Here is a 24,718-nt window from a genome sequence, read left to right as displayed (position 1 = left end):
TCTACACTTTGAGATTTTAGAAGGAAAAAATGAATAATGTTACCAGTTTTCAGTTTCTACCTTATTTCCTTATCTCCTTCTGATTCATTGGAAAATTAACGTGGTAATATGGGGAAACCTGATTTTAATTCTTTTCAACACTGATGATAATTTCCCAAGTAGAAGCTTATTTGCCCTGGAATTATTTCTCTTTGATGAAGTGATTACCCAAGTAGGTAACAGTGTGACTGTTAGAGTGGTTCGATAATTGCATGTTGATTTAAGGCTTTAACATATTAAATAATTAGATTACGGTTGACCTTTGACAGAAGTTTTGAATTCCTTCAGTTTTATCAGTAATCATAGTACATGGCAAATTAGCAGCAAAATTTCATTGTAACTTCTTTTTCATGAATAATTAAAAGAGTTAATAGCTCATAGTAGGTGCTTATATATTTGTTGAATGAACAAATGAATGCACTCAAAAAAATGCATAAATAATTTTTATTTGCTCCATGAAACTGAAGCAGACATAGTTGTGTGAAGAATAGGCATGGTTATTTTGTATCAGTTTTAAATTTGGCAGGCTACCAAATGTTAATTTGCTTTCAGCTAGTTGAGATTAAATGTAATTCCTTCCCTGAGCAGCCCTAAAGTAAGCAAGCATGAAAGCATTTTCACAGTAATCTAGGAGGAATTGACATTTAAAGGAGTTAGCATTACATCTGTACTTTAAAGCTATTAATTTCATAGATAAATTAACTTCATTACTCCATCTTTATCTTGCATTTTGAAAGGACCCCATCAGCTGGACAACTGACAGCCCAGGGTCAATTGAAACTGCTCTTATCCCAGCCAGGTTGTAATTGGAACCTGCTTCTGGAAACCTTGCTGCATCATGATGGTCTTTTACTGAGAATCTTGCTAAGGAGCTCAAGTGAGTATTTGTAGTTATGAAAATGTCCTGAAAAAAACCCAGTCATTGCTCAAGTTGAATGGAATTTTTTTCACACTTGAATGTTGGCAGAGAGATGAAACCAGCTGCATTGTATCAATAGTCAGTGGGATTAGCAGCAGCAAAATATTGAATCGCTTGATAAACCTATTGGAACGATTTTTTTTTTTCAGGAGTTCTTAATGAGAGCAAACAACACTTTTATATGATACTGTTCTATCATAACTGTCATAATATAGAAATATATCAATATCCAGGGTTTGAAATGTCTAAGAATATTATGAGAACACCGTTATATGTCCAAAGCAGAAGTCTTAATTAGACCTGAGATAGAGGGGGAAAGAGAGATTGCATTAGAGCCACACTAGAAATTTCAGTGGATCATGAAGAATTCTGACTTACATAACTTACAAACAAGCAAATGTGGCTTACAGTGATATCCATTGGGGCATGGAGAATTATGGGAAAATTTTATGAATGGAAATGGGGGAGTAATGGAAGATCCTACTTCTGTTAATTAGACTTTCTTTTTTCCCTATAAGTGCTATTTTAGAACATGGTAAGTAATGTTATGTCAATCTCATATCCTACTGCTCTCTTGCTACAAGAGTTTTGTAACCATCTTCACATACCCCTACACATTTATTCTGTTTATACTACACATGAAGCCAGACTAATTTTACCAATCACTAGTTTGAGTACAGTTTTCCCAAATCAAAATATTTTTTTCTTTAGTTTCCCACCATCTATAGGGGGAAATCCCAAATCCCAATCCTATGGCCATTCAGATACGACCCCAGACTAATTTTCTAACCTTTTTTACCCACCGTTCCCTTATGCATGCATGTGCATGCACACACCCCCACATGGCCATTTCAGCCTTTGTCCCCAAAGCCCCAGGCACATGCTTCCTCCATACCTTGGCTCACCCATTCTTTCTCCTTGACAACCCAGCCTCCATCAGTGGGCAAGGGCCAGCTGACGTCCCAGATCTCTGAACGCTCTAGCTCACATTGATCTCTCTCTCCCCACTGAACTTCAGTGTCTGTTATGGTGGCTGCTTCTTATTTGCCCTTAGCATACTCTGCCTTATATCGTTATCATATTTGTATATGAATGAGGCAGATGTCACCAGGCTCTCCCAGCCCGTTGGTATAGCATTCTTCTGTCCAGATTCTTCCAGATATTTCTGGAATTTTTGGTTTTTCAGACCTGCCCACGACCAGCTCTCCATATTCTTCTCTCCCGTCCACCTTGATGCTTGCTTCCCAAAATCCACTTAAGGGAGGTGCCTCACTGCTGAGCCCTTGTGAGAATATTGCTTCTTTTCTGGTGCTCTCAAGTCCGTAAAAGCCAAAGGTCACTACAACTCCTCCAGCCTCACTGTGTTCCAAGCATAGGTTTGGAGATTACCTCTCCCTAAAAACCTTGAATCTGACTTTATCCTCTTGGCCCCCAAGCAGTATTGTGTGGGCCTTAAATCTCACAAAGTTCAACTGAAAGCAAGAGCTTTAGCTTCAGGCTACAAGTCCACTCTCCTAAAGGGAAAACTGGTGAGAGGGACACTAATTCCTCAAGTAGCCAACATATGTTATTTACTTACTAGGTGTCAGGCATTGTGCAAAGCAACAAATTTAATTCTTAAAACCTTATAAAGTAAATATAATTATTTCCCTTATGTTAAAAATAGCATTGGAAATCCTGTGAAATCAGATTGTTATGATCATTATACAACTACAGATGTGATAAATTCATTTGAGTAATAAAAAAATGAAAAAAAAAGCATTGGAGTTTAAGATAATGTTATTTGCCCAGAGACATATATAGCTGGTAATGGGTAGGTAAGCCAGGATTCTGAACCCAGCTGGAACTTTCTTTTCGCTACCCTTCCTATACAAATACTTATGCAGATTAAATCCTGGAGTGGGCTGAGGTACCTGGCCTGTCTCCTTTCATGTCGAATCAACAAGGACACCCTGATACACATGCATTTAACTGGTCTTTCCAGCTAGGTAGGTAGGGCTGATCATGAACCTTGATGTTTCTCCTCCAGTTGGCACCAAGTTTCTTACAGAAAAAGCTCAGTGTGATTGGCCAATCAGTGATCATTTAGGATATAAAATATGGAGCTTCCCTTAAACTTTGTAATCTGAGCTTCCAGGCAAGATGACTACATGGCATGGATAGGATTTCACCTGTCCAGAGAGTTACTCTAATATAATCATTGAAACTCATGGTCATGGTCCCAGAAGAGAAACGATCTCCCATGGACAGAGTTATAAAGAACAGCCTGGAAATCAATTGTGACTATACTGATTAGATACTACATACAGGAATAGCAGTTGTGGTTAAATGAATATTTATCCCATGTTTTATTACAAAAGAATTCCACATTCATTTACTAAAAATATTACACCTACCTTCATACATATGATATGATATTGTTTTTGAAAGACTTACAAGTTATTAAAGGTACCATGTTGTATCACAGTCTATCATGGCTCTTGTGCAGTCACTCACACTGTTCAAATATCTATCTTTTTTTGCAAAGGCTGTTAGGTATCTGATTGGGGTTACACAGCTGCTCTGGTATTGCCTTGTATTGAATTTTATTAGCTACTTCAAATACTTTAAGGATGAAGTGACAGAATTTACTAATCAATTGATTGACTGATTTATTAAGCTCCAGGAGAAACCTTGTCACTTTAAGTTAGAAACAATATACTCAGGGAATTGCATTAGCAAGACCAAGATGAAAATTATTATGTACCTAAAAATATATATGTAATTTTTTTGCAGAGCTTTTCTTTTCATTGAATACCATTTGGTAATTTAGAAGCTTGATCATATTTTTAGGGAAGCAAAATTCTAGATTTGGTGTTTTAAGCAACATAACTATCAACCTCCTTATGGGACAGTTTTCCTTTATAAAGAGTGTATTTTTGTTCTCATTGACAAAAGTTAACTTTGTTAAATTGTCTTAGGAATGAGGATAGAAATTTTAAGTACATATTTCTATTGTACGTATTTTAAAACAAGGTCCTTTTCATCCCATAAGCAGTTATTAAATTCTGTTAGGTACAGAAGTATCTTGATAGACAACCATATTTTATTAAAATATATGGGGTTTCTCTTTCCTGTGTCTGTAGCTTTTGGCCTTGCTCTATGAAAATGATTTATCAGAATTTCTATTTATTTTAAAAAGAACCAGAAGAGCGTATATGGAAATAACTTTCTTGTAATATGAGATAAAGCTTCACTGAGTGTCAGAAAATAGTAAAATTTAATAAATGAATGAATGGTAATATTTTTATTTATCATATGTGCTTCATAGGCTGTAAGCTTCCAGGAAGCTTAGGTGAGTTTAAGTGGGCTTGAGAAGGTAGCGTTTGCTGTTTTTTGTTTGTTTGTTTGTTTTTTAAGGTAGGCCATGCTACATTGGAGGGGAAAACCTCTCAAACACAAATGCTTATAGAAGATTTTAACTTTGTAAGACACCATTTTGGATTATTGGCGTTAAAAACCCAGGGCAGTCACTACCTCACTGAGGCCACATGGCCTTAACCAGTTTCTTACTTGTGGCATCAAAGGAACAAATGTTTGGCAATTTCCCAATTGTTAGCATGTGGCCTTTTCCTGCTAGTGACATTTGAATGAAGTGTGACTAACTCTCGTTCCTTTTCCCATTGCCCCAAGAATTATCACCAGTGAAATTTCTTAGCTTCTGGTGATTTTCAGTGGTAGTGTAACAACCACAACAAACTAGCACATACGTGATGTTTAACACATTCCAGACACTGCTTCTAAGTACTTTAAATGTGTTCACTCACTGAATCCTCAAAACAACTCTGGGTGGTAGGTACAGTTATCATCTTCACTTTATAGGTGAGAGTGAGACCCAGAGAAAGCAAGCCACTTATCCAAGTCCCACACCTTGTAACTGGCAAAGCGGGATTCCATCCAGGCAGCTGGCTTCCAGAGACTGGGCTGTCACCCACCACACCACACTGCAGCCCCACGGAGCCACAGACAGTTTACAAAATTCATGGGAGCTATCAGGAACCTCTGTTGTGGGTAATTTAGTACATTTTCTACTTTTCAACCTCATAATGAAATGCCTAAAGAGAATCAAGAAACAGATGTATAGAAAACTCTAGATAAAGGGCTGCTACCATTACAAAGGGATGATTGACTTAAAATGAATGAATCAATTCAAATTCTCTTATTGTTAATGTTTTCTTGATCTTTTGGGTAATGAGAGGAGAAGTGTGGCAGAAACTGGGTATGCTGTTGTGCATTGTGTGTGTGTGTGTGTGTGTGTATGTTTTGTTTCATTTTATAAATATGAACAAAGTGCTGTTTTGTGACTCACTTGAAGAAGGTGACCAAAAGTAAAAATATGTTCCCTCTTGGTACCCTTAGCACATCTAAAATCAATGTCTTTGGTTTCTTTTGTGGTGACAACATCTGTATTCTCACCTGTTCAATATTTTTTTCTTTGCTGGATTTGTACCCTGTTCTTACTTAGAACAGTAGGACAATATTTGTGTGGTTTTGCCTTAGTTTTTCCAACCAAAGTTCCTATCAGTGATTGATAATAGACTAGCCTAGAATATCAGTGGTCTCCATAGAATTATTACAGTCCCATTTAGGGTCTGCTGAGTTTCCATGAGTGTGAAGTCATTGTAGGGTATGATTTTTGACATTATGTAACGCAAGGCTTCTTGACTTTTAAATGCAAACATGTCACCTGGGGAACCGGTTAAAACCATGAATTCTGATTCAATAGGTCTTTAGGGCCTGAGAGTCTGCATTTCTAACAAGCTCTCAGGTAATGCTGGTCCCTCTGCTGCTGGTCCCTGGACCACCTTTTGAGTAGCAAGGCCATCAACGTATCTGTTGTGAAAGAAAGAAAGAAAGAAAGAAAGAAAGAAAGAAAGAAAGAAAGAAAGAAAGAAAGAAAGAAAGAAAGAAAGAAAGAAAGAAAGAAAGAAAGAAAGAAAGAAAGAAGGAAGGAAGGAAGGAAGGAAGGAAGGAAGGAAGGAAAGAAAGAAAGAAAGAAAGAAAGAAAGAAAGAAAGAAAGAAAGAGAGAAAGAGAGAAAGAGAGAAAGAAAGAAAGAAAGAAAAAGAAAGGAAGGAAGGAAGGGAAAGGAAGGGAAGGGAAGGGAAGGGAAAGGAAAGGAAAGGAAAGGAAAGGAGTTTCCATCATGACTCAGGGGAAACAAATTTGGCCAGTGTCCATGAGCATGCAGGTTTGCTTGATATGGAAGGTCCCAGGCTAGGGGTCGAATCAGAGCTACAGCTGCTGGCCCATGCCACAGCCACAACGCCAGGTCTGAGCCATGTCTTCACCACGTCTGCAACCTACACCACAGCTTATGGCAACTCCAGATCCCCAACCCAATGAAGTGAGGCCAAGAGTCAAACCCATATCCTCATGGATACTAGTCAGATTCTTTTCTACTGCACCACAAGTGGAATGCCTAGATTTGTATTTTTATAATAGCAATGTCCCTGCAGAAGTATCTTGAGGAAAGAGGCAGCTGCCCCAACACCAGTGATCTTTTTTGGACCATATTCCAAGTTCTTTCCTGCTATAGAAACCTTCAAAAAGTTACTTTTTGTGTGCCTAAAATCTTACTCCTTTTAATTTTCATGGTAACTGATAGTCATCTTTTAGCTTAAACATAACTTTCTAGAAAGTCATCTTGTATCATCCTGTTAGGTCCTACCAGAATTCCTTTTGTAATAATTGTCACCGTTTTAAGCGAAAGGTTAATTGACATAGTTGTGTATGTAATATCTGTCTCAGCCATTGCAAGCTTTGGAAGGGCAAGGATAGCTCATCATTTTTCCCCACTCTTGACCTTGTTCTCAACACTTGAGACTGGTACTGAGCACATAGAAAGGGCTTGTAAAGTATTTTGGGGAGTTCCTGTTTTGGCTCAGTGGGTTAAGAACCCAACACAGTGTCTATGAGGGTGTGAGATTGATTCCTGGCCTCACTCAGTGAGTTAAGGATTTAGTATTGCTGCAAGCTGGGGTATAGGTTACCCATGTGGCTCAGATCTGGCATTAATGTGGCTGCAGCTTCAATTTAACCCCTAGACTGGGAACTTTCATGTGCTACAGGTGTGGTTGCAAAAAGTAAATAAATAAATAAATAAATAAATAAATAAATAAATAAATAAATAAAGTATCTTTGAATGAATGAAATTTCCAGGAAAATATTCTACTTCATTCATTAGCATTGTGAACTGTCTAAACTTGTCTTCCCATTTCTAAATGGGGTGCAACTAAAGACCTAATGTTTTCATTTTTTGATTGTTTAGAAGAGTACATTTGATATATTTTCTTCTGTGCTCACCACTCCATGCAGTGGTCTCGCCCTCAGCCTGTCAGTAACTCTCCCATCTGTCCCAGCATAAATTTAGGTGTCTCCTGGAGGTGCGTTTCCACTTTGACATCTGTGTGTCTGAGAAGGTGTTGTCTGTAGCAGCTCTCATATGTGCAAAAATGAGAACTGGGCCAAATAAGTACCCAAGTTTTATATATCATAGGACTTCTTTGTATATGGCTTGGGAGATTAGTAATAGGAATTTTCTATGATGCTTCACCTATACAGAACCATATCTAATCAGACTTGACAGTGGCTGAAATATTTTATACTTTATCTCTTCCTGGCATCTAGAAAATGTGTAATATAACTATAGGAACATGTCTCTTCTTTAATGGTTAATATGTTTCTAGTGTTGTCATGGAAAATGATTGGGCATTATATCACAAGTGATATTATCATGAATTTATATGGCATCTTTTCCCCAACAGCTCAAAGTGATTTGACATATTATTTCATTTATGACCCTTGGATCATTAGGACAATTTTGCAAATGAGGAAACTTAGATACAGAGAAACTGAGCAAATTGCCCTCTTGATATTTAGGTGGTCCTTGTAGAAGAATGAAGAGCCATTACTTTATGAAAGTAAATCTATTTTTTTTTAAGTGAATTCTATAATGAAAGTATGAGACTTTGTAGAGGTCTTTATTCCTAGAAGTAATAAATAATATTCTTCTGAATTAATTTCTGAAAATGTTTGGTTGCTTAATTTTATAACACATTCCCTATTCAACTCATATTTAATGGGCCTCAACTATGTATAAAGCATGGTTCTCAGCTGGAAATCCAATGGTAAACATGTCTTGCCATAGTGCCTTCATATTCTGGGGGATTAATTACCAGGGAAACATGGAGAGAATAGACTTGATAAAGTATGAAGAGATATAAAAATTAGACAAGTTCAGCTGCAAGTAAGTACCAAGATGTGCTTTTATAAAACAGGATGACTGAAAGAGATTGATATTTGAGTGATAAGGAAAGGCTGTTCCTTTCCTTGGGTGATAAGGAAGAACTGACATCTACTTTTGCTTGTGAGTTATTTGGGAATAAATGGAAGATGTCATCATGTAGTATTAGATGTTTGGAATATGTGTATGCTTTCTTTCAGTATTCTAGAATAGGTGTCAGCAAACATTTTCTATAGATGGCCAGATGGACCATAGAGAGAGGGCTTTGTGGACCATGGATAGAGCATCACAACTGTTGAACTGTACCTTTATGGCAAGTACATAATGAGCAGGGCTGTGCAGGGAGGGAAAAGTTTTCCTCAACCCTCTGAGGGTCACTGGCTGTGTTTCAAAATTAAACTGACAAAGACAGATTATCAAGAGAAAGGCATACACATTTATTTAATATAAGTTTTACAAGATACAGGAGCCTTCATAAGGAAATGAAGAAATACCCAAAGAAACAGAAAATATCTTTATGCTAGGTTTAATGAAAAAGGCATAGTTGTGGGAAAATATGATAGGTCAAGGAGTATGAGGTGAGTGTAATAAATTGGGGGATCTTAGCAAGACCAGTGTGTAGGATTCTTCTCAGTGTGCTTTTGACTTCAGAGATAAGGATGCTCTTTTCCTCCTTGTGTAGGAAGGGCACCTCTGACATGAGGGTTCTATGACCTTCAGGAGAGAAGGGTAAGGCAAAGGTCAGACTGACCTTCCTGCTTTTGCTCTTTTCTCATCCTCTTTCAGTTTGAAATGCTAAGCTTGGTTTGCCAAGATACCATATTTAGCTGTAGCATTCCTGAACTCCATCACCTGTATTCCAATGGAACTTTATTTATGGTCACTGAAATTTGAATATCACATAATTTGGGGGTATCCCAGGGTGTATTCTACTTTTGACTTTTTTTTCAACCATTTAAAAATGTCAAAACCATTCTTAGCTTGTGGACCTTACCAAGGCATCAGGCTGGATATGTCCCCTGGGCTATAGTTATCACCCCTTATTCTAGAATACTATACAGCTCCCAAGTTCCCATGGTGGCTTTATCACTTTTCAGCAAGGTGATCACTTGGAGAGAGGACCTGCACCTACCCTTAGCACAGCACTGTAACTTCTCTCCCATGGTCTGTGTGGACACTCTCATTGGATAGATAGGCTTGGTGTCTGCCTCACAGAAGGGATTTCCATTTGAAGTGGCTTTAACTCAGTTTCACATTCTATGGACCTTGTGCTTATTCAGGAGCTCAGGTGAAAGTCAAAGCTTGTCTCTTACTCCTTAGGGCTGCCAGCTGCAGAATTTGGACCAATAGCCCATTAATGCTTGGTGGTCATCAGACCTTACCTGCAGTATCATGGTCTTTTCTTGGCACAACTTGCTTAAATGGAGAGTGCCCATTTAAAAGTGAAAAGTGATAAGATGTTAAGTAAAAAACAGACCATGTCTTGTAGAAATAAACTGGGTATGTCTAATTCGGAATAGAAAAGGCTAGAGGAGTCAGGATAGCGATCTTCAAATATTTTAAGTCTTCATGTAGAAAAGAAAAAAAAGTAGATTGTCCAATTCAGCAAGTAGAGATGCTTGGGAATAAGTTAAAAACAAATAGATTTTGGCTGTCAGTCTATCAGTCAAAAACCCTGAATTGTCATCCCTAATAATAACTAAGGAAGTCATTTACAACTGTTCTTCTTTATTCACTAAAGAGACTAGCCTAAATATTTATAATCCTTTCTGATAAGTGTTTTAAATATTAAGAGTTATAAATATATAATACAACATAGTTGGGTAACTTGAGCTGTCCAGCAGAGCGAAGACTGCTTTGAATGGTACTGGATATCCCACTCCTGAAAGTATTCAAAAGGAAGGTAGGTGACCTTTATCACAGATGCTAGAGGACTTTTTATTCATTCACTTAACAAATATTTATTCATTTATTGACAAGATATTTAGCGACCTCCCTTTATGGTTTCTGCCAGCCATCTAATTTCATTGTGCTTCTTAATCAGTTAGAACTTGGTGTAAATCTGTGGGGTAAGAATTAGAGTTTTAAAAACCTATTTTGACTGTTTGTTGGTCTTGCCAGAGCCTACTGCTAATGCAAAATCCCTCTTTGCTCCATAAATGATTCGGTTGAATTAAAATTAAATCCTAACTTTGGTGATCTAATTAGTAGTCATTTCTTTTCCAGTTGACAATCTTCCTAGGCGCAATGGCCCTTTGTGCTTCTACCTTTCTCCTTTTCCATTCCAACTTCCTCCTTTGATTTGCAAACGTAAAGGGCTTGAAGTTAATGTAAGAGACTCTTGGCAAACATGATTCCTAGATTCGATTTTATGTGATAATATTCTTGCTTGATGCAATACTAGAAAAGGTTTTAATGGTCAAAAATGCTTAGAAACACTATGTGTATCTTAAATGCCTCCTTAGAAAGTCACAGAGCTCATGAATAATTAAAGGCTGTGAAAAATTCTGCAGGAAACAAAAGTGTTTACTAGTGTTGGAGCCAGCCCTTCCAGAATATATGTGCTACCCATTAACATCCCATGAAATGCACTTTGGAAGATGTTACCTTCTAAAAGTATGAGGAAGAAAGTATATATAGGTTGATAAAGAGGAGCTATTTCAAAGTTTGACTATTTACATTTACTAATATGTAAATAATACAAAATTATTTTTAAAAGTATAGAATTGCCTGTGTATGTCATATACAGATTATCACTTTTCAAGGAAGTGGAATCAGTTGCTCTGTTATGAATGTAGCTATTTTCTTGATTATTCATAAAATTTTTTTCTTCTTTATTCATTTATTTAAGGGCCAGCCTCTTTAAGATTTAGTTTGTTCATCTGTTAGAGAAAAAAAAAGGAGTTTTTATGAGTTCGAGATAAACAGGACATTGTATGTGAAAGACTTAACATAGATCTTGCACCACTGCGGATATTCCATAAAGACTTGTTGCCCATGTTGCCATAATCAGAGCCTTGAAGTTGGGGCTATGGGTGTTCAAAAGAGCTAGAAATCTGATTTCAGTGATTATTTAGGTACTGAGGAAAATAGTATAGAGTAAGTCGTAAGTGCTGAATTTTAATCTGTATACAAGCATTTTAGAACATAAAGCAAAAATAATAGTACCAATAATAATTCCTAGGAAAAGAACTTGGGACAAAGGATCTCTGCAAAGAATGATTTTTTTGTAGTTTACTGGTGACCTAGCAGTTAAAGATCTGGTGTTGTCAGTGCTGTGGCTCAGGTCACTGATGTGGCATGAATTTGATCCCTGGCCTGGGAACTTCTGGATGCTGTGGGAGTGGCCAAAAAAATGTTTTTTTTTTTTTGGGGGGGGGGTCTTCGTATGTTTAAAGTCTATTTCATTAGATGTGGTTTTTTTTGTTTTGTTTTGTTTTGTTTTTGCTTTTTAGGGCCGCACCTGTGGCATATAGTGGTTCCCAGGCTAGGGGTCAAATCAGAACTGCAGCTACCAGCCTACACCACAGCTCACGGCAATGCCAGATCCTTAACCCAGTGAGCAAGGCCAGGGATTGAACCTGCATCCTCATCCTCATGGATCCTAATCAGCTTCCTTACCACAGAGCCACAACAGGAACTCCTAGATGTCTTTTTTAAAAATTTCAAATTTTGTCAGAATAAGAGTAGTTTGCTGTGGGAGAAGTAATAACCAAGTCATATTTAATTGAAAGCTTGCAAATAAATGGCAGGCCTTTATACCTATTGTTAGCCTTTTATATAACAAACTGTAAGATTTTCAAAACTGATTTTCTAGTCAGGTTTCAATTTTATTTTTGTTAATTGTCTTAGTGAAGTAGGCTGTGACATTCCAATTGAGTGCTTCCCTAAAACAATTTTCATGTGATACTCCACCCCCTTTTTCTCAGGTGTTAATTTACGCGCCTGGTGTTTTAGGTTTTGAGTCCTTGTTTTATGTGCCACATTTTCTATTCTTGCACTCTCTGTCTCATACTAATGTCTAAAGTGAGTCTTTCTGCCTCTTCCCTTGGTTAGGGATGCTCGTTAGTGCCTGGTTAATACAGCATCCCTGGGCTCATGGCACACTCTTCTACAACATTACTGCCAAATCTATTTAGTGACTCAGCAGGAGCTTGTCATCAATAACGTTCTTGTAGAAAGTAAAAATTAAGCAGTCTTGGAAAGCAAAGTGCTAGTGCACCATGTATGTGTAAATCTTTAGTAGCAATAAACACAGTCTCCTGGTGGGTTTGTGGTCGAGTTCCTGGCCTGACACTGCCCTTCCTTTGAAGCACTAACAAGTTCAATTTCTTCTCAAAAGGAGTTTAGAATAACATCTGCAGTGAAAAGGGCCTTTCAGTGTTACCAAAAAGACAATCTGTTTCCAAATCTTGTATTTGTTTATATAATGTACAAATCATATGATAGATTTGATAGATAAAGGAGAAGGCAGATGGGATTCAAAAGAGCAGCTAAAGCTCTTTTATTATTGGTAAAGCTGGATCAGAGAATATGGTTTTAAATATGTGGCTTGCCAACACGGCTCCAGAATTGAACTGATTCCTTTCTTCCTCCAAAGGCCTCAGTTCCCCATGCACCATCCTGCAAAACCACTATCAACTGAAAAAAAAAATGCACAACATGAGAGTTGTGAGTTATTTTTTTGGGGGGAGGGGGTGAAGAAAAATGAGAACTTTAGCCTAGGAGACAGCCTTTCAGATAGCTCTGAGGCATGGCCTCCAAAGAAGCAGGGAGAGAGATCAGTATTATATATGGTTTTAGTGATGGAGGGTACATGAAGTCATGCTCACATTTTGGCAGAGGCTTGCTGCTAGTCACTAGGAACAGATGTCACTGTTAATGAGTTTAGTAATTTTCTAGGTATGAGGAGATGTAAGAATTTGGACTCATAAAATCTTCTGAAAATATCTATCTGAAGGCCTGTTCTGCCAGTTTTTCCCAGGGCACTGAGTGCCTGATTCCTTATCTCCACCCTGAAGTCCTTTCAGGTTCTGTTGAATGTTAGTGACTGCAGTAGCTAGAGACTTAATCCTTATAGAGGCACATAGCAAGTGCCAGTTTTTAGTTGGACCATCCACAGAGCCGAAAAAGCACAGGACTCCCTTGCAGTGGCAGAGCCACCCCTAACTGCCAGAATGTACCCCATTCTGCTCCCCCTACCCAGTCAGGAGGCCCCATAAGTACCACCAACCAATGCCTAGTTTTTCTCTGTCAGGGAGGAAAACATTTTCCTCTACCTTTCTAATTTCTGACAGGTCTAAGAATTAAATTGACATAAGACAAATTAACAGGAGAAAATCAAGTGTAATAACATGTACACATGGAGACACCTAGAAAAACAGTAGCTTACCAAAATGGCCTAAACTCTCAGCTAAAGACAAAATAGGGTGCTGAGCGTGGAGAGGGTCAGTTAGGGGAGGTAACCAGGAAGAGCACAGTTAACAAGGTTGTTATGCAGATTTAAGTCTTTTCCATTTGATTAGAGTTTCCTCAGATTTGGTCAGTCTGCTCTTCGAGAGAGAGACGTCCTTAACAAATGGAGATCTTCCTTACAAATGTAAATGTCTTACAAAAGGGTAACTCCTGCTTGATCTTCAGAGTTTTACCTTGTAACTGTTTCTTAGAAAATAACCAGTTTAAATTAATTAATATGCTGGAGTTCCTGTCGAGGCGCAGCAGTTAACAAACCCGATTAGCATCCATGAAAACGCAGGTTCAATCCCTGGCATCGCTCAAGGGGTTATGGATCTGGCATTGATGTGAGCTGTGGTATAAGTCACAGATGCAGCTTAGATCCCACATTGCTGTGGCTGTGGCTGTGGCATAGGCCGGCGGCTACAGACCCAAATGGACCCCCAGCCTGGGAACCTCCGTGCCTCCGGTGTGGCCCTAAAAGACAAAAAATAATAATAATAAAAATTAATATGCCAAAGAGATATTTTAGGTTGGCAAATTCTGTTAACCTTACATTAGGAATAGAGAAGAAGGGGCTTCATGGAAAACAAATCAACATTTGATTCATTATGAAATGGGGGATGAGGGAAGGGACATATTTATTTTACTACATCTAACAATTCAGAGAAGGAATAAAAATTGCAAAGGCATACAGCCTTGAGATGAACAGAGGATGGTGGCATCCTAGACCAAAAGAGGGAATACAGCAAGGAGCATGAAAGAGAAAGGGCCAAGCCAGAGATGGAAAGTGTAGTAACTTCTACATCAAAGGGATCTTTAAAATGAAAGGATAACAGAATTGCTTCCAGGGAGGCTGGAAGCAGGCTAAGGCCAAGATCCTAAGGGGGCCCTTACACCCACAACCTGTTTTTGTAAACAGTTTTACTTGAACAGGCTTAACTCTTCATTCTCATTTGTCCAGGGCTGCTTTTTTTTTTTTTTTTAATAGATGCTCCTGCTGCTTACAGAAATTCCCAGGCTAGAGTCAAATCAGAGCTACAGCTGCCAGCCTATACCACAACCATGGCAGCTCATCTCCAAAGCCTTCTCTGGGACCTACTCCACAGCTTATGGCAATGCCAGATTCTTAACCCACTGGGTGAGGCCAGGGATCAGATCTGCATCCTCATGGATACTAGTCAGGTTCTTAACCAGGTGAGCCACAATGGGAACTCCTGCTTTTGTGTTATGAAGGCAGAGTTCAGTAGTTGTAACTACTTGCAAAACAGCTTGCAAAACCTGAAGTGTTTGCTATCTAGGCCTGTAAGAAAAAGTTGGCCAATCCCAGCTTTAGATGAGAAAAGAAAAAGAGCTATAGAAAAGTTAGTGCATGAAGCACCCTGAAACCAAGAAAGCATGGCTCTAAGGAACCCAAGAGAGAACAGAGTTTTCAAGGAGTAGTTAAAAAGAAAGGCTACATCTTGAGCCATCATGGCTCAGCAGAAACAAATCTGATTAGCATCCTTGAGGACGCAGTTTCAATCCCTGGCATCACTCAGTGGGTTAAGGATCAGGCATTGTTGTGGGCCATGGTATAGGTCGCAGACACACAGATGTGGCATTGCTGTGGCTGTGGCTGTGGCCAGCAGCTACAATTCTGGTTTGACTCCTAGCCTGGGACCCGCTATATGCCATGGGTGCAGCCCTAAAAAGACACACACACACACACACACACACACACACACACAAAAAGGATATAGTGATCAATTACTGGATGCCCCAAAACCCAACAAAACTACTCAGGCTACTTGAGAGTCCCGTCATGGATATCATTGGAAACAAATCTGACTACCTAGCATCCATGAGGATGCAGGTTCGATCCCTGGCCTCGCTCAGGGGGTTAAGGATCTGGTGTTGCCATGAGCTGTGGTGTAGGTCGCAGACCCAGCTCGGATCTGGCATTGCTGTGGCTGTGGTGTAGGCCAGCGGCTACAGCTCCAATTTAAACCCTAGTCTGGAAATTTCCATGTGCCTCTGGTGCTGCCCTAAAAAGACAAAAAAAAAAAAAAACCTACCAGAGATCTACTTCTTTCTCCCCTCCTCCCTCCTCCCTTCCTTCCTTCTTTCTTTAGTATTCAAGCATTAGTTAAGCAGGTAGGTTCTAGCTGCTGTTAGAAGATACATAAAAACAAGATGCACATCCATAGAAAGTCCAGGAATAAAGCACTACTAGAGACATGATGAGATCATGTATGTGAAATTGTAGAAAGCTACATGAAATAGAGGTATTTTGGAGGAAGGTGATAAGTTACCACATGCCAAATACCTGGTTTAGACTGAGTACTTTGCCGTCAGAGGTTATTGACAATAAAATGTCAAAGCAGCCTTTGAGAAATTGATATTATAGTTTAGTGCAAACAGCACAGGCAAATTCTTAGTGCTTTTGTGATCTTGGAGCAAGTTACTTAACTTTTCTCAATTTCACTTGTTCATCTGTAAAACTAGGATAATCAGCACCCTTTCTATAGAGTACTGTGAAGATAAAATTAGACATAAAGCAGCTCATATGATGTTCAGCATACTGTACCTTGTGGTTAGTAACTCTTTTTATGGAGCTGGTATAAATCTCAATCCATAAACTCAGATACACAAGGAATATCTAAGTCACTTATTATCTTCAAATCAATTTTATGAGGCTTCTGAGCTCTGCCTGCTGGGCTAGTAGAACATTTCATCATAGTTATTCTCCACTCCAAAGTTCTTTTCTTCCTACTCTCAAATCATTCTCTCCTAAGGGTACTAGAAGCCACCTCCTCAGGAGTTCCCATTGGCTCAGTGGTAACGAACCCGACTGGTATCCATGAGGACACGGATTCGACCCATGACCCTGCTCAGTAGGTTAAGGATTTGGCTTGAGCTGCACTGTAGGTCTCAGATACTGCTTGGTTTTGGTGTTGCTATAGCCGTGGTGTATATCTGCACCTCCAATTTGACCCCTAGTCTGGGAACTTCCATATGCTGTGGGTGTGGCCCTAAAAGACCCTCCAAAAAAAAAAAGGTTTATTTCATGTATCTCAGACTAATGAGACTAATGACTATTCAATGGATTTGGCTTTTCTTTCTTTTTTTTTTTTTTTTAAGCTTAGGAAGGGAACTGTCTTCAGTATATTTATGCTTTTTAAATAGCAAAAATTCCTGAGGCAAGTAGACAGAAACAGACTACTTTTTTCCAAGGCAAAGGAATATAGGAAATAAAAAATTTTATTGAAATATCTTGACACATCTGTATGGTAATAGCAACAATACTATTGCTAATAAAACTCATTATTTTTATTATAATAGTCCTCATATCATACCCCTTTCTCCATCAGCATTATCAGTGCATGGTTCATGGGGCCTTAGACTATTCAGGCTGTGTGGCTTGTCTAGCTTTATCTCCCCCTCCCTCACACCATTCTCATTTCAGCCATGCTCACCAGCCAGCAGCTACCCATCTTCTCAACCTTGTACCAACTCTTCTGCCTTCCTGGAAAGCACCTCCCACATCTCAACCTTGTCATGCCAATGAATTTCTACCCCTCCTTAAAGACTTCACTGAGACATGATCTCTGTGACTTCTCTATGTTCCCCTCCCCAAATGTAAAGCATCGTCCTCTATATTTCCACAGTGCCTTATATTTCAGCACTTAGACTTATGGTGATTGAATAATTCATCATTCAACCTGGGAGACTTCTAAGAATGAAAGACAATGCTACTACTAATGACAACTGAACAACAGACATAAACCAGAACTGCCTGAGGCAAACCAGGAAGTATAGTCACCCTGCTTATATCTACATTGCTGTAATGATTGTATACATGTCTATCATTCCCAACCTTCGCACATACACACAGGCAGTGAATCCCTGTTGGACATAGACCTCAGCATCTATTACAATGACTGCTGACACATTAATTGAATGATTAAATCTTGGCAATTTTATCGGAGAACCTTCTAGACTAGCGAAGTGGTACAGACAGACAAAAAGGGATGGGAGAAAATAACTCCAAATTAACCTGGTTTAACCAAAAAGGGAAATTGATCAGCTCAGCTAAAATGAGTGTATAGATGTTGCTGGACCCAGGTTCTCACAGTGTCATTAGGAACGTTGTCTCCATCTCTTAGTTCTGCTTACTATATTGAATTCCTGCTCAGCTGAGTTCTTCCCAAAATGGACATCAGTAACTCCCAGTCTGCTTTCTACCAGCTTAGCAACCCCAGGAGAAAGAGAACACCACTTTACAAATGGTTGCAACAAAAATCCTGAGGAAGCCTCTCTAGATCATGAAAATCAAATCACAGAAATAAAATTACCAAAAAGAAACATAGAAGGGATGAGCCTCCAAATGAGCCAGTAAAAGAAATGTACACATTCCAAAATGATCTAGATTGTATTTTTTTCAATGTATTTCCTTATTTATTTTGGCTGATCCCATGGCATGTGGGATTTCCCAAGCCCGGGATCAAACCCACACCACAGCAGAGACCAAGAACCACAGTGACCTGAGCCATCACAGTTACAATGCCAGATCCTTAACCTCCTGAGCCACAAGGGAAGTCTTCAATAAATTTAAAATATAAGAAACTTTAGGAGGAGTTCCCGTCGTGGTGCAGTGGTTAACGAGTCCGACTAGGAACCATGAGGTTGCGGGTTCGGTCCCTGCCCTTGCTCAGTGGGTTAATGATCCGGCGTTACCGTGAGCTGTGGTGTAGGTTGCAGACGCGTCTCGGATCCCGCGTTGCTGTGGCTCTGGCGTAGGCCGGTGGCTACAGCTCTGATTGGACCCCTAGCCTGGGAACCTCCATATGCCGCGGGAGCGGCCCAAAGAAATAGCAAAAAAAAATAAATAAATAAATAAATAAATAAATAAATCTTTCCATACTGACTCTACCTATATAAGAACATGATTGCCAGTTATCTAAAAAAAAAAAAAAGAAACTTTATGAGAGTCATTTTTATCTTTACTTCAGCAAACATTTTTACATATTACAATACTGGGCATATCATGCTAAATATCTAAACAAAATAGAAATTACTTAACCTTTTCAGTCCAGCCTATAGATGCAACTGTATAGGAACTTCTGATTACTTATCTTTGAAAGAGTCATAATAAGCCAAAGGAGGACTGAAAAGGAAAATTAAAATGACTCTATCTTTTTGGGAATTCCTACATGGTATTATTGAGAAACCAGATGATAAGTCTCTTCATTCTGAAATGAAAGGATCCATGGGTTTGAGAAACATTTACAAATTTACTTGTAGAACTGACAGCATAATACTGAGAACACTATAAATGTGAATCTTCCATGAAATCTATGTTCTGAATCAAGACTATGATAATGTTCAGAACACAAATCCCAAAGAGAGATACAAAGATTGAACTAGTTTTAAGTAGGTTTTCAATAACAAAAGAGGGCATATAGAATAATTCTATTTGGTGTTCAAGTTATACATACATCTGTTTATTTCTGTATATTTGCATATAATATGAATGAAATACTGCACCAAATATAGTGACTATCACTGGTTGGTAGGATTTGGTACAATTTTAGTTTTCTTAGTTTGTTACTCTAAATTATTTATAGATTCTAGAATGAACATAGGTTACTTTTCAAAGAGAAAAGAAATCAAAAAAGTTTCTTCAAGAGAAAAAGGTATTCTGACATAAGGGGAAACTAGCATTGCCTTTTGAAGTGGTGTCATGTGGTCCTTCCCACAACTTGTACCCCACGAATACCAATGAGTATCTCAGAAACAGTATTGGCTCAGATGGGCCATTGATCTGAAAGAATGTGGCATTTCTTTTATTATGTAAATATTAATCAGGAACATTTTTACAATATATGCTAGAGTAAGTGATAAAAATGTAATCATACCCATTGATACTACATCATTTTTATTCTTTTCAAGAACACACTGTTCAAGAACAAGGTTCTGATACAGAAAATAATCTGAACCAAGGATCCAGCTTGATAGAAGCCATCTTTAAAGTACTCTACCATTGCAATTTTTCTCCACAAACATTTGGAAATGTTTTTGTCAGCTACATGGAAGAAGAACAATTATGGGACTTTTTATATAACATTCCAGGTATGAGAAATTTACTGTTCATAAAATAAGTAATCCTTAGTTATATCTTGTTTTTATAAATCCTTAAATATATCTTTAAAGATGTTTTACAAGTTTTATTGATGTTGGTTTTGCTGAATCTGTTTTTGTAAAATTTCATCTTACATGTTTTTTCAGTATAAAGGCTTCTTTTGGGAATCATTAACCATTAGTTCTGATCAAAATTTGATATACTTGGAGCAAGGTGAGGGGGAAGTTGAGGGGGGAAATCATGTAATGCAGATTTTCATTTTTTTATTATTAGGAAGTGTTCTCTCATAAAAATTTAATATTTATCGCAGATATGCTTCACTATTGAGCATGTAGGACATTAGCAAGGTGTGAAAAATACTTTGTGATTTTCGAGTACTTTCATTAAACAAGCTAATGGACAAAACTGCTGGTCAATTTTCTTCAAATGTAAAAGGCATTTATTATTGTGATTATAGTTAATGTCCCTCTCTACAAGGCAAGTATGTTCTATCACTGTTTTGGGGATATAACATTGTCCCCGGCTATATTGTTCTTCTGCTTATAGCTAGAGTAGATATTAAAGACAGAACGGGTTGCATATCTGAATAGGAAGTGTTCATGGGTTACCCCACCTTCAGGGCCAGATGTAAACATTCTTACGTTGTTTTGTCTTTAACATCTATTCTTTTAAAATCTCTATACTTAATATCTTGGAAAAACAAAAGATGAATACTTAGTTGTTACTCCGTTAGTCCATTAACTATTTATATCATTTACATTTGGCTTTCAACCTATACACTTTTTTGTACATTGTTTTGGAACCAACATTTTCATGAAATATTTACTAAGATCCATATTAAAAATCTAACTGGGAGTTCCCATTGTGGCTCAGTGGTAGTGAACCTGACTGGTTCAATCCCTGGTCCCACTCAGTGGGTTAAGGATCTGGCATTGCTGTGAGCTGTGGTGTCGGTTGCAGATGAAGCATGGATCCTGTGTTGTGGCTACGGCCAGCAGCTACAGCTCCAATTTGACCCCTAGCCTGGGAACTTCCATATGCAGTAAGTGTCGCTCTAAGAAAAAGACAAAAAAAGAAAATCTAAGTGGCTCATAATCATGGTTTCATTCTTCCTGGACTTTTTAACTATCCTCCAGACATTACTTGAGTATCTTTTGAACTATTTTAGTCATTATGTTACATCTTGTCATGGTCATTATCCCTGCAAAATAGCAATAGATAACTTTATGAAATGATTTCCAAAACCTGAATCTGTCGCTTAAAGACTGTAATACTTGTCTCCTTTTAAAGCTTTATATTTTAGTTTCTATGTATTCCTTCACTGTCTCGTTTTTACCCCATAGTCTTCTAGTTAAAAAGATTGCATTACTTCTGAGGTAGACTTTATTGAACTGAAAGAAAAACAACCTTGAAAGCCTCTCCACCCCCTGCTGGTTTTAGTTGTTTCTGGTGAAACAACTCATAAGAAATCTCTCACAAGACTATAGAGAATTGGTGACCTTTATGCTTCAACCATTATTTATCTTTCAATTCTTAAATTCTTGAACCACGTTGACACTCAGGACAAAACTATACTGAAAATGACTTAGAAGAGATCAATGGATTTCAGGTGGTGGCCTGAGAAAGCAAAACTGCTGCTTGCTCCTAATGGGTCTTCTCTTCCATGTATACGTTGAGCAAACCCTCCTTCCCAAGGTCAGAGAAGTCTTCTGAAACAGGAACAGGCAGTATTTATATTCATAGAGTCCGAATTCTGGGGGAACTCAAAGGGGCAGAACTTCAAACTGCTGAAATATCCTTGGCCTTTGTACAAGTTGCTTCTCCATCAACATTAAGTATCTCTGGAACCTAATACCTGAGAGTGGTCATGAAGAACTGTGCCTTGTCTTTTCTCTCCTATTTAAGTCTTTGCAGAAGTTTTCCTTTTCTTCTGTTACCATCACAGTTACCCAAAATCCTAAGAGGATGATAAAACACACTAATTCATAACAAAATGAAACTGTGGTTTCTGTTTGGCTTGAAAACATAACAGGTTTAAAGGAAATACAGCTGAGACACATAATCATAATCCCACAATATTTGCATTTCGCTGCTAATAGATCTATGCTTCAGTAAACATAATTAACTTACCCAGATCAACTGGAGAATGTTACTTAAAAACTGGTATATTTTCTTTCTCCTGAAACACTGTCTATGATTTCAGTGTAGCTCATCCGTAAGATATCACAATGTTATCATTTTAGAATACAAAGTTGAGGATGTAGTAGGCAGGATCTTTATCTAATTGCTGAATAATCCAGAATCAGAGATGGTAAGAGGTTTGCCTGAGATTGTCCACTGATTAAATTACAGAATCAGAACCCCCCCAAAAAAACCCCACAGAATTCTGACTTGTATGCCACGTTATTTCTCTTTATCTTTTTCTTTTAGACCAAAATTTTTGAGACATTTGCTTTATAAGCATATGAATTAAGAAATGAAACATATAATGTGATTTTATAATTAGAAATCCAATGCATAACTCTTTAGAATGAACATAAGCTGCGTGGGGGCGGGGGGAGCAAGAATGAAAATGTCCATTTAAAAATAATTTACACAAGGAGTTCCTATTGTGGCTCAGTGGTAACAAACAGAACCTGACTAGTATCAATGAGGACACAGGTTTGATCCCTGGCCTTGCTCCATGGGTTAAGGATCTGATATTGCCATGAGCTGTGATGTAGGTCACAGACATGGCTTGGATCCCCCCATTGCTGTGGCATAGGCCAGCGCCTGCAGCTCTGATGCAACAGCTAGCCTGTGAACTTCCTTATGCAGTAGGCACAGCCCTAAAAAAAACATAAACCAAAATAAGTTTAAAAAATTACACAGGATAGAAATACAAAAAACAGTTAAGTTGGGGACCTCATGTGGGCATTTCAAAGGCCAGTACACTCCAGGAGAAATAGACTTGGTGTGGTAATCATTGCAGGCCTATATTCTCAGAGTAGGTCAAGCAATCTTTCTTTAGTTGGGCAAATGAAAATATCAAAGTATAAGTTAGTTTATACTTCAGTCACGCTAATCCTTAATTCCCTTTTAAAAGAAAAAAATGTCCTAACACAAACTGAGTGAAACTTTATAAGAAACTTTTTTTTTGTCTTTTTGCCTTTTCTAGGGCCACACCCACGGGATATGGAGGTTCCCAGGCTAGGGCTCTAATTGGAGCTGTAGCCCCTGGCTAATGCCAGAGCCACAGCAATGCGGGGATCTGAGCTGTGTCTACGACCTACGAGCTACACCACAGCTCATGGCAACGCTGGATCCCTAGCCCACTGAGCAAGGCCAGGGATCAAACCTGCAACCTCATGGTTCCTAGTCAGATTCATTAACCACTGAGTCACAACGGGGACTCCTATAAGAAACTCTTAAGCTGTTAGTAATCATGTCTTTTTACAATCCCATCAATGATGTAAGAAAATTTTGGTTGATATCTATGCTCACCAACACTTGGAATTGTCTTTTTGATTTTACTTATTCTAAGGAAATGAGGTAATAATGTGCTATTATGTCATTTTGATTTTAATTTACAATTCTCTGGTGATTAATGATATAAAACATCTCTTCATGTTCTTAACAATCAATTGAAAAATTCTTTTGTAAAATATCTGTTCAAAACTTTTCTTTGTTTATTAATAGACTCGTTTATCTCATTGAGTTATAAAGAGTTCTTTTGATATTCTTGATACAAGTTATTTGTCAAGAAACATGTATTAAAATTTTTTCTCCCCTGTCTGTTGCTTTCTTTCTCCTTCCTTTAACAATGTCTTTTGAAAGGGAGACATTTGAAATTTTGATGATTCCAACTTAGTTTTTTTTTTGTTTTTTTTTTTTTTATAGTAGCGCTCCTTTGTCCTAAGAATTATCTGCTATGGAGTTCCCGTTGTGGCGCAGTGGTTAACGAATCTAACTAGGAACCATGAGGTTGAGGGTTCGATCCCTGGCCTTGCTCAGTGGGTTAAAGGATCCGGTGTTGCCATAAGCTGTGGTGTAGGTTACAGATGCAGCTTGGATCCTGCGTTGCTGTGGCTCTGGCGTCAGCCAGGGCTACAGCTCCCATTAGAGCCCTAGCCTAGGAACCTCCATATGCCTCAGGAGTGGCCCAAGAAATGGCAAAAAGGCCAAAAAAAAAAAAGAATTATCTGCTATGGAAAGAGCCACAACATTTTTCCTGTGTTTTCATCTGGAAATTTTATAGTTATTCCTTTTATTTTTGGTTTGATGGTTAATTTCATTTTTTGTTTTTTTTTTTTGGTATAGTGTCTGGTAAGTGTCGAAATTCATACTTTTTCATATAAATATATAACTTTTCCAGAATCCTTTTTAGAAATCACTATGCTTTCCCCAGTTCAATTACTTTAGTGCCAAAAATTAAAGAACAATTGATCAAAGGCATATCTAATTGTGGATCCTCTGTTCTAACACTTGGAGCTACATAACTGTATTGTTATTTGCTTTGTGTTTGTCCCGCCTAATCTTTGTTCCTTTCAGTCTCTATTTTGGCCTTCTTTTAGACTGAGTATTTTTCAGTATTACATTTTATGTTTGCTAATGGCTTATTAGATATCTCTTTATTTATTTTAGTAGTTGTTCCAAGGTTTACAATACATATCTTTAACTCAGCAGAGTTTACTTTTTACTGTTATACCACTTTACATCTAACGTAAGAACCTATACAAGTAGATTTCTGTTTGTTCCCTTCTGTTCTTTATTCTAGTGCTGCCATGCATTTTATTTCTACTAATGTTATAAACCCCATAATCTAATGTTTTATTTTTGCTTCAGTCAGTTATAGTTTAAAGAAACTAAAAATTAGAAGAAAGCCTTTCATGTTTGTATATCTATTTACTATTTCTGAT

General features: G+C 38.0%; 1 protein-coding gene across 4 annotated transcripts in view; it reads left to right on the top strand.

Moving 5' to 3' along the window:
- The window catches only part of KIAA0825 (KIAA0825 ortholog), a 402,395-nt gene that overhangs the window by 142,297 nt on the left and 235,380 nt on the right, over window positions 1–24,718 (top strand). For all 4 annotated transcript variants that reach the window (XM_047778295.1, XM_047778296.1, XM_047778297.1 and 1 more), the window contains 2 exons: window positions 777–916; window positions 19,631–19,810. In XM_047778295.1, the coding sequence (XP_047634251.1) occupies window positions 777–916; window positions 19,631–19,810 (320 nt within the window). The remainder of the gene's footprint in view (window positions 1–776; window positions 917–19,630; window positions 19,811–24,718) is intronic.

This window comes from Phacochoerus africanus, chromosome 4 (assembly GCF_016906955.1).
Source record: "Phacochoerus africanus isolate WHEZ1 chromosome 4, ROS_Pafr_v1, whole genome shotgun sequence".
Lineage (NCBI taxonomy): Eukaryota > Metazoa > Chordata > Mammalia > Artiodactyla > Suidae > Phacochoerus > Phacochoerus africanus.
This window is presented reverse-complemented; position numbering and strand designations above follow the sequence as displayed.